General features: G+C 39.7%; 1 protein-coding gene across 5 annotated transcripts in view; it reads left to right on the plus strand.

Moving 5' to 3' along the window:
* LOC107693522 (cell adhesion molecule 1-like) overlaps window positions 1-19,790 on the plus strand; it is a 336,159-nt gene extending 316,369 nt beyond the window's left edge. For all 5 annotated transcript variants that reach the window (XM_016492934.1, XM_016492937.1, XM_016492936.1 and 2 more), the window contains 2 exons: window positions 15,894-16,019; window positions 16,832-19,790. In XM_016492934.1, the coding sequence (XP_016348420.1) occupies window positions 15,894-16,019; window positions 16,832-16,950 (245 nt within the window). In that variant the 3' untranslated portion in view covers window positions 16,951-19,790. The remainder of the gene's footprint in view (window positions 1-15,893; window positions 16,020-16,831) is intronic.
* The last annotated feature ends 670 nt before the right edge of the window (window positions 19,791-20,460 follow it).

Genomic DNA, 20,460 nt, shown 5'->3' on the forward strand with positions numbered 1-20,460 from the left:
TATATATATATATATATATATATATATTATTTTTGTTGTTGTTGTTTGCTGCTGTTGCTATTATTCTTATTATAATCAATTAATTTCATAATGTAATAATGTATTAACAGTGTTAAATATTTATTATAAACTATTACTTGTTTGTTTGTTTGTTTGTTTGTGCATTCATGCTAACCAGCCAAACTATGACCCCTCAATAATATTAACCAATAATATCACAGCTGGATTTTTTTAAATACAATCAAATACGATTGATAACATTAACATTATTTCCCATTTAAACAAGTTTTCTTCAGAAATATGTCATGATATAGAAATGAAATGTGTCATGACAGCCATTTCATGTTGTCTTTAACGGAACGTGTAGCGTGGTTGTGTGGCTGAATATGAATTACACTACAGACGAGAAGAAACATGGTTGGCAGGGTCAGATAGATCAAATTCTTATCAGCGTGTCAGCAACCCTGTCAAACTCTTACTGTATTATCACGCACTGGCACCCTCGGTATTAATCACACCTCACTTCACCTGACCCTTTGCGTGTACGGTCACGCTCTTTTCTGCCTGCCTTTCCTCAAGCTGATTTATTGCCATCATGTCACACATCATGTTTTCAAAACAATATATGTAGATCTCGTTCACTTATTTATTTATTTTTTTCTCTGGATCTGCTGTGAATTCAGATAGTGAGAAGCCCATTCAGTAGGTCCTCCATTTGGCTCTGTCTTTCTCTGCTCTCTATATATCGCTCCATCCAGGCGTACTCCTCATTCCTGTTCATTTCCAAAGAGAATGATTGAACACACTTCACTTATTCTTGTCATTTCATCATCCTTTGTTCAGTGTGGCACCACACAACATGTTTGAGGCTGGGCTCGGTAAACATGACGCCGGCGTCTTTTGATGATGTGCTTTAAGTAACAATGCGGCAAAGAGCCCATAAGAAACCAGGTGTAAAATAACCGCTTTGTTTGCCCGTGATTGCGACAAATGGAAAATCACTCCACTCTGGCCAACCAGTTTGGAGGACTATTTGCTTGCAATTATAAAAGTAAAACTTTTCAATCCTCGTCCTCAATATGACTGAGTCTGCCTTTTCATAAAGGAGCGGGTCTTTTCAGTAGGGATGTAATAATGGCTTTAATTTTTCTCATTGCTGTGGCCACACCTCTGTCACAATTTTCATAATAGCAGAAATGAATTAAATCTACATTTTTGTCCTATGAATGCTAAAGAGAATGTCTTTTGTGAAACAAAGCCTCTAAAATAAATAGCAGGCTTTAGAAAAGGATGAATGAAAATCTGTGAGTGTCACACATGGTGCCAAAATTAAGCAAGGGCTTATTTAAGCCTATCTCTCCCTCGCTCTCTCACCGGTAAATCTAAGCCGCTGTTTGACATGAACTTAGCCACCTCTGATGTGAAGCTGTTTTATATGCCAATGTTAACTGCCTCTCCCTCATCCTCTCAAAGCAGTCGCCATGACGATTCCCCTGCCCGTTGTGGCATAGTAAAGTCTGTGTTACTTAACGTCTTGTTTTCAAACACTCTGATCTGAATTCCTTTCATGCATAGGAAAAGACAGCACACAAAAAAGGTCTGAATCTGAGAGGATGTACATGGAAATTAGAATATGCATTTACTGATTGCCTTTGCAAATAATTCTCTTTAGTTCTTGATTGGGACGAGAGGTTTTCCGAGAGCGCTTATGTTGCTGATGAACGCGCTGGAACATTCACTTTGTATCACTCCACTTGTTTCGGTCTGAGATGCTGAGCAACACGTGGAGGTTCATCCAGGTTCAGCTATTTTTTCTTCTTTTTTTTTAACTATTGGACTATTTTCATTGGCAGAGCAAAAATAGACTGGAAACTATGTCTACAATACAATGTACTCAGTATTTGCTCAAATGGAAAATTCTTTCATCATGTCATCAACTTGTATGACTTTCTTTTCTTGGTGGAACAGTGGAAGTTAATGGGGTTCAGTGTTGTTTTGGTCCCCATTAGTCTCAGCCTCAGACGTCACACCCACGGACCGCTGGCTGAACGTCTGATGCATATTGCACACAAAATCGGAAACACTTTATGAGTTTTGAAGTCGTCATCGGATTGGATAAATTATACAGGATTTCCGGGAGATGTGTGTGTCGCGTTCTGCCCAGAAACAAAGATGGCCTCTTGGGTGGGCCTTGACCATTCAAAGCGGCCAGGATTCCCAGACCTTCTGCCATCAGTCTGAAGGTCTGGCTACACGAGACTAGAATCCCTTTGGCTTTCACTGTATGCACAAAAACAGAACTGATAGAATTTATTTATGAATCAGTCATGCTGGTATTCAATTAAGTTCTTCAATACTGTCGATATTTTTTGGCCTTATACAAAATATTGTACTCAGACCCTCAAAGACTGATTAGGCAGAGCATCCATTTCCCCTTCATCAAATGTAACATTCTGCATTTTTGTTCTGATTATAATCATTGATAGAGCTCTGACAGGCGGTGCCCTCTCTTCGGGACGGTTATATGTTGTGGTCATCTGAGGCCTGGTCTCTTTGCTCCATCTCCAAAGATGAGCATTTGCTCTTTCATCGCTCTTCTGTCCAGCGGGCATGAAAGGGCAGGGCCGTTAACAGCTCTGGTAGCGTTAGTCGATGCCCCCCTCGCTCTCTAATCCTCCAGTAGGAGAGCTGAACGGGATGGAAAGGACACACCTGCCAACACGCCTGTCAGCCTTAGCCCAGGAGGAGAAGATAATTGAGCAGATTCTGAACCACAGGGAGCGCCATAGCAGAATACAGTGGGATAATGACCACTTTGTTCCCAGCTGGACTGAAGCAGGTGAAGCAGAAGAGTTGGCGCCTTTAATGTCCCCGAATTGTCATATTTGGATGCCATCACGGCCAGGGCTTTCATCAATCAACAGGAACGAGTTCTTCTGCAGCTTCAAGGGTCACCTCCTTTGCAGACTTTCTCTGAGTCTGCCTTTACTCCCTTTTTCTCTCATATCTCTCCTTTCGCAGCCACACTTGCTTAGTTTGAGCGAGTGATGTATGGCTGTCAGTGGTGCTTTGCTGCGGTGTGTAGTGTTTCTGATGAGCAGGGTTTGGAGTAAGGCTGGCGTGTGAATGGCTGAGGCAGGGCTCCAAGGCGCCTTCAGGACTGCCTGCAGGTGCCTCACAGGTGACGCGCATATGCTGCAGTAATTAGTCTGAGAGTTGTGCTGCATTAACAGAAGCAGAAGGTTTGGGATGGCAAATGCACACCTTTCTCCACTCGACACTCTCCTCCGCTGACTAGTAAGTAGGAACAGAGAGCTTACATGGGCCAGTCTGGACGGAAGAAATAATGTGGGTTTGAGATGGCTTCAATCTCCCAGCAGACACAGACAGTCTCAGTACTCCAGCCTAATTGGAAACAACATTCCTCTTTTATGCAGCAGGGCTCAACAATAAGGATATTTCTGTGTGCCCTGCCAACATTTTGGTTATCCTCAAAAATATGAATCTGTATTGTTTTTATTATTTTATTATACATTTATATTTTTCCATTTATAAGTTGATGTGTAGTTTTATATTTATTTACTTTTATATGTATTTATTATTTATTTTATATTTTATATTTATTCATTTTTTAATATTTAAAATGTAATTTATTATTAAACATAATGCATAATGATAATAATTTAACTTTTCTAACAATAATAAAAAAAACGAAGTTATGTGAAAATATACAATTAAAATAATTATAAATATCAAATTATACATTTAACATTTTTTACACTTTATTATATTATATTATATTATATTATATTATATTATATTATATTATATTATATTATAAAGTCTAGATGGAGGCAGTGAAAGAGGTGACAGGAAACGGTTGGGAAACATGTTCTCTTGAGCGGTGTCATGCAACATGCCTTAACATATTATATTATATTATATTATATTATATTATATTATAAAGTCTAGATGGAGGCAGTGAAAGAGGTGACAGGAAACGGTTGGGAAACATGTTCTCTTGAGCGGTGTCATGCAACATGCCTTAACCACTAGGCTACGGCTCTTAACACATTTGCTCATTATTTAAAGGCTGCATCTTACACTTTCTCTTCCAAGAGTTGACTGCAAAAATTGTTTGCCTAAAAGGTGCATCAGCACTATTATTAAGTGCTATTATTAACTGAAACTATGCTGTCCGTCCTGCCTCTTTTATCTAATAATTAAATGTCCTTGGGCATCAATTAAGTCTCACATGAAACATTACTCTTAGTAGTCCAGCTGGCTGAGGAAAAAATAAATGTTTGAACATCTATAATCTCCTCCCCGCTGTCTATATAACTATAGCCGGCCAGAAAGCTCACGCTGAGAGCAGGGTAACTTTTCTCTCTCCAGCCCATGCATTGAAGCTAGAGCAGACTTCCCTTTCATGTGAGGACTGTATTAGATGGACACCTGTGCGGGCTTCCTCCAGTCAACCAGCCAAAGGTTTTCATTTACACCACCAGGAAGTGGTTTACCTGCTGCGATGGAGATATAGCATTGCACCGTTAGCCCTCAAAGTGACAGAATTTCGCTAGAAGCCACACAAAATGTGGTTCCAGGGGGCTCTGCCAGATACGTCCCCTTTACACGACATGGTATGACATTTTATTCAACGCTCTCTCCCTACTGTCACAAGGCTCATTGTGGAATTCAAAGCCATTTATTCGGTGGCTCTGATAAAGTCAGCGAGAGGGCGAGAGGCAGATCTCTGCTCCGTGGATGACCCTGGCCTGTTGAGTGGAGTTTGCGCCTGCGCTCCGCCCGAGGCGATCGGATGCTGTCTGGCTCTGTCGGTTTCCTGGCGACTGAGGGGGAAGAATTAACACTGATCCCTAAGCTTGAGGGAAATGAGGGAAGCGGCATCTGAGGAATACACCCATCTCGCCCATGGCTTTGTACGGTTCCCTGGAAGGGACATCTTATCCTGGATTAGCTCTGACAAACTTCACTTCCCCTGCTTCTCACAGAATGGAACAACGCGAGTCCCTTGTGCCGAATGTGTTGTTCCCAGATTTGCATAATGCTGGATTGTTGTGAATGCGAGTTAGTCCACAAAAGCAGCCGAAGCAGCCTGAGGATTTATTGATGTTTGAAGGGCAGATGAGGAGAAGCCAAAGCAAAAACATGGCCATACTGAAAGTACAAATGATCAAGCATCTCTTAACCACAGGATCTGGTTCGTCGTCCACGAGTACGCCTCAGGCGCACCTGTCAAGCTCAAAATCCGTGGCATCTAAGCAGCTTGTAAAGGTTGCCCTCATTCTATGTCCTGCCTCCGAATGCCCCCCGTGGCCCAGTTCTGTCCGCCTCTGTGTGCTGTAACTATAAAGCTGTGGAGGCTGCCGTACGTGTCAGCGCTGACGGAACTTGAGGCGGGAACTGACAAAGAGGAGTGGCCGCAGTGGCGGGGATGATAAACAGATGGCACGGAAAAGGAAAGGGTGACCTGGAGACGTTCCTCGACTCCTCGTGGGATGTTTCCTACCTGCTATGCTTTTGTCTCTCTGGTCTCTTGCCATCATGAAGTTCATTTTGAAATAATTACATTGTTAATATGTTTAAGTGGAAACCTTTCGGAATGGCCCCGGAGATTTTAGCAGAGGAAATTGAGTGGAAATTGAATTGAATATAACCAGTGTTTGTCATCAACAATAGGCCACGCTTGAGTGTAATCGCTAATCATAATGATTTGTCTGAAGGAACCCGAGACACCCTTTATCTCAAGCTTCTTCATACAGGCCACGCAAAAGGAAACAAAAAGGTTACGAGAGAGATTAAATCTTTCTGTTTATGACTTTTACTTCATTTTGTCTCTGCCAATATGATTGATTTTTTTCAAACATTGCTGTGGAAATTCCACTGGACTATGACTTGAGACTTTTGTGTTTACCGAATAGAAAGCAGCCTCTTCGATTTGCCGATATCCATTGCCCTTAAAGTACAAAATAACTTCCTATGTTCAGAAACACTGGAACACCTCCAGTTAAAATACATTCAAATCCAATTTTGTCGCACAAGACCGCTGCATACGCATTACCTCTAAGTGGCTATAGCAAAATTGAGCATTATACATAAGCCTCTGAACGGGGTGACTGCAACACAGGGGGTCAGTGAGATTTTAATTACATTTCCATTACAGCACAGGACTGCTGCTGGGCTGAAGGAACAGGTAAATATAGACAGGGTTTGCAATAACACATCTGTGATCCATCTGACCACAGGCCCAAGAGCAGAGTCATTTCATTCCAATCTGCTCACACTTTCACCATTGCAATCACTTTTGCTTAATTACAAGATTAGAGGATCTAATTAGAAGATCTGCTGTCTTTGAAATCAACACATCCTTTGAAATGAGACACTTGCGTTGCCCAGAGGGTAGACTTTTCCCTCCTTGTCAAATCGATTGCGCTTGAGTGAGTGCGATCGGTTCTGTTTGCCCGTGGACGGGGTGACCCTGACTTTTTTTTTAAGGTGGTTTCATTTTCTCGATACGGAGAGAAAACACATTAACACAAGCCATCTTGTGAAGTCCGTCAACAACCACCTTGCGCACCATTCGCTGTTGTCACATTATTTATTTTTCTTTTCTGTGAGACACCATTCAATCTAGAACATCTCTTACTTTACCTATCACTTAGTCTAACAACAATACTTGAAGGTAAAAGTAAAATGCAGTGAAGTGCAATATTTTATCCCCCTCATGTAGAGAGAGGGAACATTTCCATCCATCATTGAAATGGCATACGGAGAGAGACGAATTAAGAAAATTGCCACAGACGTTCTTTCCTTTTCAAAATCAAAACAGATAAGCCTGATACAGAGTAACTGCCTTTTTTTATAATGCTTCCATGTGATTTGAGGCGAGATTTCGGGTGTTCGGTTTCTGGCTGTCAGTACATCATAAGTGATTGAAAGCTTATTGAACATCGGCTCGCTTCTTGTGTTTCTCCCAAAGGAGACATTTTGATGTGGAAGTTTTGTGAGTGAGTAAACACTGGCTGAATTTAATGAGATTTCTGAATGGAAGGCTTTATTAAACTTTATTAAAACATGAAGGACAAGACACAGAGCCACAATTGGCCTTTTACATGGCCATAAGTGATATGATCTACCAGCTACATCATCGCAAATCGCCTTGCAGATCTTTCATTTGCAGATGTTTGGTTATGAAGTGCTTCTTTTTGATGATATTTGGATCACTGGCTAAATCGTGAGGCTTTAATTTACCGGTGATGGTACAACTCAGTGTGATAGTTGTAGAGAAAGTCTGAATGCATGCTATGACTTGGATCAATTAAAAGGCTCTGTATAATTAGAGCCTAATCATGGGATCACAGGGCTTCATCAAAATTCATTATGAAAGATATATATTTTTTTTTTTTTATTGAACTATCTTATGATGACCAAAGCCGCATTTGATCAAAAATTCATAAAAACAGTAATACAGTGAAATATTATTTCAATTTAAAATCATTGTTTTCTATTTTAACGTATTTTAAATGTAATATATTCCTGTGCAGCCAAAGCTGAATTTTCCGCAGCCCTTACTCGAGTCTTCAGTGTCACATGATCCTTCAGAAACCTTTCTTATCAATGTCTAAAAAATTTTCTGCGGCATTTATTTGAAATATAAATATATTTTTTATTAAAATGCAATGCATCCTTGCTTAATAAAAGTATTTTTTTAACTTACTGAATCCAAACTTTTTTTATTTCAAACAAATAATCTGAAAAAGAATTAAGAATAAATAAATAAATAAATGAGGACAAAAAATAAAAAAATAAATGTTTACGTATGTGGATACCCAATGAGCCACAGCAAAGTTCATTTCAAATCTCCACTGGAGCACAGTATCTGTTGCTGCTTGGGCTTCTTTTGAGAAAGTTATTAGAAGTGGGCAATGACCGCCTGAGTCCAAGACGATAAAACAACAGAAGCTTTTTCCTGAGGAAGTGAGGTAATTGACTATGAGTGCAAGATCAAGTGTAGCCACTGGCTCAACTCATGAAGAAAACGGCGGCATATCTCCTCCTCGCACCTGTGCTAAGAACAGTGAGGCGTAAACCGACAGCGCAAGGTGTTCTCCAACTGCCTTTGAACATTCTGAATATGAGCTGGACACTTCTAACCTTTTGTCATGGCCAACAGGATCGAAACCCCAATTCTGCTGTCTGTTCTTGTCGATGATTGTTGTTATTCCTGTCTGCTCTCAAAAGATGCGCTTGTACTGGTTTCAAAAGGAAGATATGATAGAAAGATAGCGTGAAGACACAAAAGAGGCATATTTTGGGTCATTCTTTAAAAAGTCTTCCACTCTTGAAAATGTGAACACTGATGGAGACAAAAGAAGTGGAATCAATAACTGCTGGTTCACTATTGTAGAAGATTTTTATTAATCCAAATAGGAATTAATCAAGTATAATCATTATGAATATAGCCATTTAAATATCCAGTTATACTTCCATTATAATCCCATATCCTTAGTGGTAAGGACACTTAAAATCAGCTATTCCAGAATTAGAAAATAAATAAAATAAAATAAAAAAGGGGTTTTGATGCCAGAAGAAATAACTGCATGCACAGATTTGGTTTAATATTAGGAAGGCCTTGATAGGTGACCTAAATTGAAACTAGATGGTGTAGGCAGAAATACATTACGTGTAATGGTCTGTGTTTGTTGTAGACTGACCTAAAAGGACAGCAGCAATGAAGCAGATGTAGTATAGAAAAGCGCGCACAGTCCTTTGGATACCGCGCTGTAAGAGAGGAATAGTACAGAGGGCTGAACGCAAAGGCAACAATTCCTAGGAAGAGATGCATTATGTAAATTGGGGCTATAAATTTGGTGTTCTCCAGAAGGTATATATATCGACGCAATAGGAACAGAAACACAAATGGTGGTTACAGAGCCAAAAGCTAATATCTATTGGATAGGACAGATAGAACAAGATGTGAGACAGACAGTCAATAAGTGCGTAAAGTATATTGAAGCACAAATTCCTGAATCACAGCTACCAAAATCAGAATTTCATGGCACAATGACATATAATCCAGAAAGAGATTAAAAAATAACATAAAATAAATAAAGAAAAAATTGAATAAATAGGGCAATTAATTTCTGCTATGATGCTACCAAAAAGACTAGCAATAATCAAATGTCAGACACACAAAAAGGGAAATGATTGTGTGGTTCCTCAGACGAGCGGCAGACGACACCACACTATCTGGGTGTCCACACAAGAGACAATGTTACTTGTGCCCTAGTGGCCACAGACTCATCCGTATCATTGTTTTTGACTGAGAATCTGAGACTGTCTCCCTCAGTGGTGTTGATGGGACAGATGACCCGCTGAAGTCAATCCAGCTATCACACTTTATTGTCTTGGGAGATTTCTTCAAACCAGCAAGCATGACTTCTTGAGGAAGAGATGTGTTGTGGCACTTCGGCCCTTAGAGTCCTCCCCTCAAACCCCTCAGAGACACGTCCTGTCCTCTTTCCGTCCAGATTGCTTTTGCTCTGGTATTTCGCTCATAACTCAAGGTCCTGGCATCATGCAGAGCTCTGTTTGCTCTCATTCTTTTTTCTCCACCTTTTGTCTTCATTTAGACTTTGAACACCAGAATTAAATGTCAGCTTTGGGTTTTGGCTTTGCTTTGTGCTTGTGTGAAATAGGGCTGAGCAGTGATGGAAGGATGTTAGGCATGCCTGTTACATCAGTATTCTTTGATTTGTGTTTTCCACCCAATCACTTTACTTTGAAACTCTGAAACTGAAGCAATTCCACAGTTGTGATTTTTAAATTATTAGAGGATGAATTATTGGAAGTAGGATAAACTACTGTAATACTACTCATTTAAAAAAGTAGCAACCATTCAACCTACTAACTACATTATTAGGAATATATACATTTATAAATTATAATTGATATTATATTTGTATTATATATTGTAATTGTATAAGGACTTTAGCTCATTGCGAATATAGCATGTTACTGGAAAAGCAATCGTATTGTTTAAGCAGCTCAGTTACTGAAAAATGTAGTCAAATTAGTTGTGTCACTACTTTTAGTTACTCCCCAACTCTGGAGGCTGAGGTGTTAGATAAGATATTCTTTTCAATTTGCAAGCCAAAGCTGTAAACTACGTTGAGGCAAGAAACAGGGAATCTAATGAAAAGTTACATAATGGTCTGCGTGTTTGAATGTGATAACTTCATTTTAAGGTAACTGGATTAGAATGCGGCAGTGCAAAATGAGAGAATATTCAGGTTTTTTGTATATCAGGTGGCAAAGAATTATCATTTCTGCTGGGGAAACTGTTCAGCGGAACAGCAAAGCTGATAGGATCTTTCATCATGTCTTCTCACTGTAGTTTGGCAGAAAGAGTCCACTCCAGCCAGGTGATTTACCCCATTTCAAGCAAAAAACATGCTTAGTGCGTCGTCTCAAGACTGATGAAGCTCTTTTTCTCTCCCTCTCTCTCTCTCCTATCTCATATTCCTCAACACCACCTCCAGCAGCCTAAGGTGTGAACCCTGAGAGCTCACAGCAATCCTCCTTCACCACAGGAGAGATATTTCAGAAACTGGAGGCCGTGGACTCTTGGATGAGTGTCAGATCCGACTAGCGATTCATTGTAGTAGCTGGAGGTGCAGTACGATGCAATGGCACACTCCAAATTGAAGTTATTCTTTAGTGCTGACCTTGGATGAGCTTCCCACAAATGCCAGTGCAGAAAAATCGGACCCCATCTCAGACTTGGTTCGTTCAGATCAGATCAAAGTCGGCTTTTATCAGTGCCCGATGGCGCTCGCTAGTGATGCGCGGATGAGCTAAAACGTCACCCGAATCCGCAGCTTCAAATAAATTACCCACCCGCCAACCGCCCGCACCTGTATTTTTGTCTGATTTAGATAACCGCACCCGATCATCACATAGGGTTCGTACGGTCATTAAAAACCTGGAAAAGTCATTGAACAGCAATTTAGAAAGTACTGTCGGGTTTGTCTCAAGTTAATGTATACAGTTGCAAAATAAAACACATGAGTATTGGTATTGGATCCGTGAAATAGGTCTTGTGACAGCAGCCTAGCTGTGCCGTCTTTTATTAATGTTAATCAAACAACAAAACATACTGCTCTATATAACCGCCATCCGCGCATCACTAGCGCTCGCTCTTGCCACTTTCTGGAGAACGTTCACATGCTTTCCATCTTTCCATTAAGCTTCAGTTAATCATTCCTTCACTTACTCACGCGCTCGCTCGCTCACTTATCCGACTGGGTAATTGCATATTCCGGTCTCTTATTCTGCAGTCATAAACGTTAAACAGGAATACTGTTTATGGTAATGATTCTTCCATAAGCACCACGCAATGCGTGTAATTATATGACTCCGTCTAGTCAAATTGAGATGAGAGCAAATTTCTAGGGTTTCATTAAGATGGCAATTTCTTGGAATTACTGAATATTCCGGAGGCAAAATGGCTGCTGAGATTAGAGGAGGTTGCTTGAGAATTACTCATTTCTAAACCATCTGCTTCTCGAATTACACATTAGCCAAACTGTTGGTTCACAGTGGACTCTTATTGAATTACGATGCAGTCATTGTGTTAAGGGCGGCCCGGCACACCGGCCATGCACCTCCGAACATGGTGCGATCGCGGGCCTCAATCTTCTTTCTCATCGCCCTGGCTGAGCTCCGAACACCCCTTCATTTGTCTTCAGGCTGTAGAGGGTGGAAAGGAGAAAGAGGACATTAAAATCACTTGAACCTGGATGGGAACCGACAGTCCTGTCTCAGTCCTCACTCCATTTGTTAAGTTATGTTAATCTCTATCAAATCCATTCAGTGAGAGAATGACCCAAGCAGGCAACAAACCCGCAACAGTAACTCGTAGCAAAGTGGATGCAGGAGGAGGTTTAAGAGGAAGAGCCATCTCTACCATTCCTAGTCTGTTTAACCCTTCGTCCAGTACACATTAACATCTTAATAGGAATGTGTGTTAAAGCACGTCTTTAGCCCCCTCCCTTCCTTTTGACAAGCGTGAATTAGGTGTCAAGCAGATTCCCTCTGACTTTAATTGAATCTGCCTTCCCTCCAAAAAAAGGGAAATCTGAAGTCAAAATAGCCTATTAGGTTTATCAAGTCATGTTTTGTTGGGTTTGGCAGTTAGCGCCGCAGCATCATCCCTACATCCCACCCCCACCCTTCTCACACAGGAGTTGTTTATGAGGTGAGATTGGGTGGGATGTTGTACAAGCACACCGCTCTATGCTTTCTCGCTTTTCGTTATCCTCTAATAAGTTGTGGCCTGCCGTTTTTGTTTTTTGAACTCCCCCTGGAAATCCCCCCGGCTCTCGGGCTCAGGCCACAGATGAGAGCGGGAGATTGCCGTGGGTAAACAGGGAAGGCTGATCAACTCCTCGTGACTGGATTACCAAGCATCGGATTGCTCAGTCGAGCTTCCCCTCCCTTCCTTTCCCTTCTCATCGCGGTTTTTTATCGAGTGAGATGTTTGGAGTGGGGATGAGCCAGTGGACTGATAAAACAGTACATAGACCGTGAGATGTAGCTGGGAGATCGCATGCTCTCCTCCCTGTTGGGTGTTCCCAGGGGTCGATTTTTATTAAAACGAATAGATTTCAAATTTTTCTATTATGTTATGTGAAGGTCACATTAAAACGGTCTCAGAAACTTTTTACCATTCCTCCATTATTTATATTTGTTACTTTTAAGATGCTTTTTATTTATGGATTTTATTGTTTTACCCTTATTTACACCCAGACTTTCAATATTAAAATTTAAAAAAATTATCACATTATAGTGTTATAAAAATGTTATAAAGAAACCCCAGTAAAAAGGATGTTGAAATGAGACTTGCAATGTGTTATTAAAAAATAAATATAAAAATAAGGTAAATGTCCATTGTTAGCAAAATATTTGGTAACACTTTACTTAAAGCCTTAATGTTTAATACATTATAATGGGTTATTACGGGCTATAATGCATTATAATTATACATAATGCTGCATTGTAAGGCTGCACGATTAATCGAATGCGATTGTCATGCGCATTTTGATAGTAATGCCGGTTCTGTAATCAGCAGAAAATCATCATCACGTGCTTTCAGATGGAGCAGAATTTACTACACATAGCCGTAGTTCACTGACAAGTTACGCAAAAAAATCGCAGATGATTTTATTGAGTGATTATGAAATCGAAGAAATCGTTCGCGATAATGACATCTGTTTGCATAGCTTCTCAATGAACTACGGCTCTGTGAAGTAAATGCTGCTCCATCTGAAAGCATGTGAAAATACCACATTTAATAACATATTTTTACTCCAAACTCACTTCATAATGTCCATTTCGATTTATCGTGCAGCCCTACTGCATTGTAATACATTATATCTTGTTGTAAATAATTATAACCAACATGCATAGTGTAACAATGAATTGATAAGTGTTATAATGTATTAACTGTGGTTACAATTATTCATGAGATTGTACAATGCATTGTAAGGTGCATTTGAATGCATAATTAATGCTTTAAAACTACTATTAATGCATTATACATAAAGTCTTTAAGTAAAGTGTTACAAAATATTTTTGTCATTTACAAAAAAAGTGTAAAAATATTACTTGTTTGTATTTAGGATGCATAAAATGTTAACTATATTTGACCATTTGTTTAAAAATGTTAAAAATGTCACTTCCACAAGAGAATGTTATTAAACACAATACATTATTTGAAATGTGGTGGAAGTATTTATTATTATCAGAAAAAAAAGCTTAAGAAAACAGTTTTTGAAAGTCCACAAGGCCAAATGTGCCCATACTTGAAGAAACAGCCCTTGATGTGCACAGAAAAGTGTGGCACAAATCTTAGGTGTTGATAATTAACAGTCTTGGTGATATGGAGATATTTCATGTCTTTCGTTGGCCAGCTTTAGAGCAATGTCTCCTGTCTGTTTTCTCTCAGTACTTCTCTTCAAACTCTTTAATTTCCAAGGCGAGTGTGCGATATTGATGAAAAATTTTGCTCCTCCTTTGCTCTGTGAAGAACCAATCAAGTCCACAAACCAGCATTAACTTTGGGTTGTCATGGATCCCTACACTTGATCAATAAACTTCACATATCATTACGCTGCGCAGTCATGGAGGCCTGCCTTGTTCTCTGGCTGAAATGGAATAAATCTTTGTTAAAAATTGCTTGTGATTCACACTTACAGTCTTGAGGGCAAAGTGTATTTCTTCAGCTCTGGCTCCAGGCAGCTCACAGTTTGTGCCAGATTCGTTTGAGTTATAGTCAGGACTGTAGTTGACAGAAAAATATAAACAACAAGGCCTTTGTCTTCAGAGCTCCACTGTCGCACTCGTAAATGTTTAACCAGTTTCACTCACGTTTTCTGTTTGCATCAGTTCTGTTTGTTGGTCCCTGTCTATAGTTTGGAGGTCTTATTCTGGAGAGGTGGATTTCAAAGATACTTGAATGCCTACTGCAGGCTGTATTTAAAATGTTTAACACACATTACAGAACATTTTAATCTACATATGCAACTTATATGTTTTACTATATGATTGTTATGGGTTCCTCTTTTCCTAACTAAATTCTCATTTATTCATTTTTTTTTAATGTATGATCTAATATTTCCAGTTTTTCATTATAGTTAATCGGAGTAAGATTAATACTACACTCTAAAAAATGCTGGGTTGTTTCAACCCAACTTTGGGTCTAATATGGACTAACCCAACTTTTGGGTTAAAAATCTAATGTAAAAATTTAACCCAACAGCTGAGTTAGTCCATATTTGACCCAAAGTTGGATTGAAACAACCCAGCATTTTTTAGAGTGTAACGTGTTTTGTCTATTATGGAATTGCAGAAAGAATATATGTGGTTATGTGTAGTTTGTCTAAAAAATGTGAGCCTGCTTTCTGCATAATGTCATTATTATATCATTATAATTCATTATAATCATTATTTCTGTCAGAACCACTATCGTCAAAGATGATTGACAATTAGCATACAGTTTGGATTGGCGGTATGGTTCCGTATTCACCTCATAATCATCTGTATGTTATTTAACCATAGCTAAAATACAGGTTAATCATTTGATACGCTAACATTCATGAGCTTTTTGAAAGAAATTAAAGTGCCCCTATTATGGATTTTTGAAAATTACCTTTCATGCAGTGTGTAACACAGCTCTAAGTGAATGAAGCATTGGTCTGAATGCAAATGCAAATTAATTCTTTGCCACTTGGTGCCGCTTTTGGAGCGGTAATAATAGCGGTTTCCCCGATAACACTGTACACAAAGCAGCACTGCGCTCACAAACGCTGCTTTATCAGGCATTACAGGCATGATGCAATAAAACCGGACCAATCACCACAGATTAGCGTCACGCAAAGGAGGGGTTTGGAAAAATTACTCGTTAAACAAATCTTTTGGGAGTCGTTGAGCAAGTAAGGTAAAAATAAATGCATATTATAAGACAACGAAAGTATTTTTTGACCTTGCATGGCTGAAAATTCATCTTTGCCATCACAGGAATAAATTACATTATAAAATATATTCAGATAGAAAACTTGTTTTAAATTGCAATATGTCATATTACTGCTTTTACTGTATTTTTGATCAAATAAATGCAGCCTTGGTGAGCATAAGATGCTTTTTTCATAAGCATGGAAACATCTTACCGACGGCAAACTTTTGATAATGTACATACTTAAAGCAGCCTTATAATGGACTATACAGTATAAACCGGCTTGATATGCAGTGTTATGTTTTCTGTTTGTTAATTCTGTTGCAAGTAACACCATCTCTTGACTTTCTTCTGTCAGATTCACAAGCAGGACCAGAAGCACAGAGATTGGACCATGCGGTTATCGGAGGAGTGGTGGCCGTCGTGGTCTTCGCCATGTTGTGTCTTCTCATCGTTTTGGGACGATACTTTGCAAGACACAAAGGTAATTCAGCCCCCAGACTTTCTTGCGGCACATTTCCAAGGTCAATAGACTTTCTAATTATTTGGAATAAGATTCTGGATTGGCGAAGAAGCCATCCTGCCGTCGAAGCTCTGCAGGTGCTTTGAATTGGCCCGTGGCTACGACCATATTAAGGCCGCGATCCCTCTGAGTGCACCGCGCTGTTGTGTTCTGTAATATAAAGTGAGCGCAGCATCTCCGCTTTTCATCAGGGCTACTGCCTTCATTATCACGCCACAGACTGAGAGGATGGGAATAATCCCACTCGGAAATGAAGTTTGAAGTGGATCGCTTATTCCCACCACCTTGTAACACTTTCCAAGGTTAATTCTAAAGCGCAAAGTCAAACTGAACCCAAACCTGGAGAGGATTTTATGGAAATTTCCTGAATTATTAGCCACAAATAACAGGTTTATTCTTCCGAGCGCGTGTCAGACTCAGTTTTCGTCTCTTTTCTTGTTTGTTTTATCTAATGGCGCTCAATCCAGAGGGTCAGATTTCATCTGCCGTGCTGTAATCAAAGTGTCCCCATCACGAGGTATTAGTTTGGGGACGTATTACCTGTTGTTCTCGCACATGAAAGACAGTATAACGCAACCAAGTGCAGCGTGGTGAAATTAATGCCTTATTTATGGGCAGGTAAAGTCCCTGGAATCGACCCTCACTCTAAATTAGAGAAGCAGCTCCAGATGGTCTTTAATCTCTTTTAAAACCCCGCAATTGCATCAATCAGAGGCCCCGGGGTGCTGGAGATATTGCTTTTATCAACACGTTTTTCTTTGAAACCCACACAGGCACCTACTTCACACACGAAGCCAAGGGGGCGGACGACGCGGCAGACGCCGACACGGCCATCATCAACGCCGAAGGGGGCCACAACAACTCGGACGAGAAGAAGGAGTACTATATCTGAGTCCCGAGGCCTCTGTTGTTCTTACTATTTTCTTTTTCGTTTTGTTTTTGGTGGGAGAGGGTGGGGCATGGGGAAACTGAGATAGTTTTGGTTTATTTGTTTGTTCGTTTCATTTTCTTTCCTGGGGATCGAATGACGTAGGATGCTACACGGGCAGCTGAGAAGATGTAGGTATTTGTGTTATACAGCAGGATCAGTGTCAGGGGTGGGGTTTTCGGGGCGGTCGGGATACCAGACGTTGCCAGATATGAGTGTAGAAAGCGTCACCACACAGCACCTCCCCAGCTGCTGGTATTTTTCGTTCATTTTCGACCATTTGCAGAAAATTCTGTGCCTTGTTCTGAATTTCTTTTCTTAGTCATGCTTTAAACGCCATCCATCACGTCACACCTTAAACCCCCCTCCCTGGAAACACACATACACCACCATCTCTGATTATCGACTTTATCGGCTTTCCTATGAAGCGCACACCTCAATACATTCCCCTACACTGTGGGCATCTCCTTCAAAACATCATATCCTCTGTACTAAGAGCAGGCCTAGTCACATAACAGCGTTTTGATTTGCTCAATCCCGAGTCATCATGAAGGGAAGTACAAGCAGCTTCCTTCCTTCCTTCTTGTCCCCCAACAAGTTGATGAGACCGGCGGAGAATTGATCCTGAACGTTGCACCTGTTTTCATTCTGACAGACGGCATCTGCATTGCTGTAGAATGCTTTTATCCTTGGTTTACTTCATTTACTTTAGTTTTTTCCAATTATACTGTATGTGCCAGTACATCTGAAGCATCGCAACCGCTCAGAATGAGCATAGGTGCAGAAGAACGGTTCCTGCTATGCTGCACCTACGGAGGCTTATCGTCTTGTTCTGCTCAGCTAGACACAGCCGAAAGCCCTTGCAGCTATTTATTGTTTCGGTATAATGATGTCTTAGGTTTTCTCGGCATTTTCATCTAGACACGTTTTCGCACATGCCATAATGACGATTGAGTCGCCGTCACTGAAAAAGGTCTAAATGCTGTGGCTTACATTTTGTTTTTTCGTCTTATGCTGTAGTTTCCCATGCAGAGTTTGTGAAGCTGACCCTCTAGCACACGTAAATAACTACCTAAAATTGTGTCAAAGTGAACGTTTTAGAGTCTGTTTTGTTAGGCTTAAGGGAGGAAGCACCACAACCATCATGTTTATAGATGTACAGAGAGGGAAGATTTGGAAATGATTTGATTGCTATAACTTTACTACCTTAAAATGCATTTTAACAGCCAAAAAACATCTGCATTTGTGTATCTCGTTTGTAGGGGAGTCAGTGAGGATGTGACATTGATGTTAGGCAGTCCAACAAGTGTGTAATGGTATATGATTGCCTGTCAAGTTAATTGCCTGTTTGTTCTTCCTCAGTGGCAATCGCAGCTAGCTTATCCTAGTGATATTAGTATTTGAATATAATCTGCCCAAATATCCCAGACTCCATGGTGCGAAAAAGCACCACGGTGAAATAATTTCCTCTTGAAGTGTAAACAATGTGTGTTTTATTGTTTATAATCGCTGTGAGTTGCTCCTCCGGGTTCCTGCTTATGCATAATAGTCCTGGGCTTTAAGTGAGGTTAGTTTAAATGGAGAGTGAAACAGTCTTTTATTACCAATACAGTTTGAAAAAAAGTGGAAAAAGCTTTTAATAACATTCCAAATATTTTAGGAAAACCGTCTACAATGTAATTAGCCGCATTTGTGGATTTTCCCCTATATTGTCAACACATGACGCTAACCAAAAAACTCAAGTATCATGCTCTCTTCACTCCTGTGAACGCATTAGACATTTCACCGAAGCCTAGCTACAAACGTAGCGCCCGTTAAGGGTACATAATGTAAGGTGGCTAAGATGTCTAAAGTACTTTTCCTAAAGAGAAGTATTTCTTCTCATTTCCTCATGACTCTCTGTAGTGTAAGTGAACTTAGATGCCATAGTTTAGGCCCTGCTGAAATCAACCTCAGTGTGTAAATAAAACGGCGAGGTTGAGGGGGGAAAACACACTCTCATTTGCTTTATTTTCGTATTTAAAAAAGAAAAAAACGTGAGACGTTTTAGAGTATGTGCATTAACCAGGAGAAACACTTTTGGACGCGTTTGTTTTTACGTAGAGTACAAATCCGAGGGAATGTCTTGCAGCTTGATGGTTACCGTTGCAATTGAGATATACAGTTGTGTGGCTTGTGCTTAACTAGTGAGCATCATTTAGCTTTGGTCTGGCAGCTTCTGAACAGGATTTCAGACATCCCTTCTTCTCTTTTGCATATGTGAGAGACATGACATCAGTATACTAATTTGTGGTATTTAGACTGGGCCGATGTACATTTTGTTCAACTTGTTATGTTAGACCTGTTTTAATGTGATTAATGTGGTTTAATCCACTCTACTAGGCTCTGAGGACTTGAGATAGATGGTCGATGGGAAGACGCGGTTACGCCAGTGTCTCTTGTACAGCAGGTTGAATTGAAAGTGTCCAAATATAACTGCTTGTTTTGAGATGTGAACTGGGTTTGGTTTCAGTTCTGTCATTTCTGTTGTCGTGTTTGTTGTTTTTGTTGCTTTACTAGTGCCCCTTGTTTGATAGTGCAACAGTGTTACTGAGGGAACTTGATTTGATTTATTTTATTTGAACTTGACAGTTTCATTTAAGCCCTGTCTCAGGTTCACAAACAATACACGGTATGTTTGCATCTCAGGTAGAATGCAAAGTTACAGCCCCCGATTAAGAAAGTGGAAATTAAATACAAACCGGATCAAGCTGGATCTCAAATCAAATTGTGAATTTTACATTAGAACTACGTTTCGTGTATTTTTTGTTGTTGTTGTTTATTTGGTGTACATAATGTACACACTATGTTGAGTATTATCTTTTTTTTTTAGACCTACTTCACAAAGAGAGGACAGGAAAGGACAAACCAACTGCTCTCATGATAAAATGTAATTATTTTACAAGTTTTAGAAGAAAATTTTAAAAAAAGTATGAGGTATGAAGTTCACACCTGGGGCAAAAGCAGATCGTATGATATAAAATGATACAAATTCACCCCCAATTTGGCAAAACGTAAAATAGTTATTCATTTCCATGAGAGTGTATTGGGGCAAACAAGTACCAATTTGAATTCAAAGTCGACATGTTTCTCGTTCTGGTTCCAGCTAGTTTGGAAAGTTTGAACGGTTATCATTCATTGTTTTTAGGTTGGTTATTTTTTGTCTTTCTGCTGTACTTGGGCAATGTTACTGTGTATTAATGAAGAAAAAATGATATCCACATTCCCATACACATTTTGTATTTGTTCATATTAGACATTTTTACAAAAAAAATGGAGAGTTCTTGTCTTAATAAAAAAGAAAAGATATTAATGTTCAAAGTAATGCTTGGTTTTGGTGCTGTTATTTCCTGTGTTACATGACATGAAAATCTAACTCAACTTTTAAAGGTAAAGTCATACTTCTGAATGCACGAGTGAAAAGACCTATATTTT

Source organism: Sinocyclocheilus anshuiensis, unplaced genomic scaffold (genome assembly GCF_001515605.1).
Source record: "Sinocyclocheilus anshuiensis isolate Anshui unplaced genomic scaffold, SAMN03320099.WGS_v1.1 scaffold1208, whole genome shotgun sequence".
In the NCBI taxonomy this organism is placed as follows: domain Eukaryota; kingdom Metazoa; phylum Chordata; class Actinopteri; order Cypriniformes; family Cyprinidae; genus Sinocyclocheilus; species Sinocyclocheilus anshuiensis.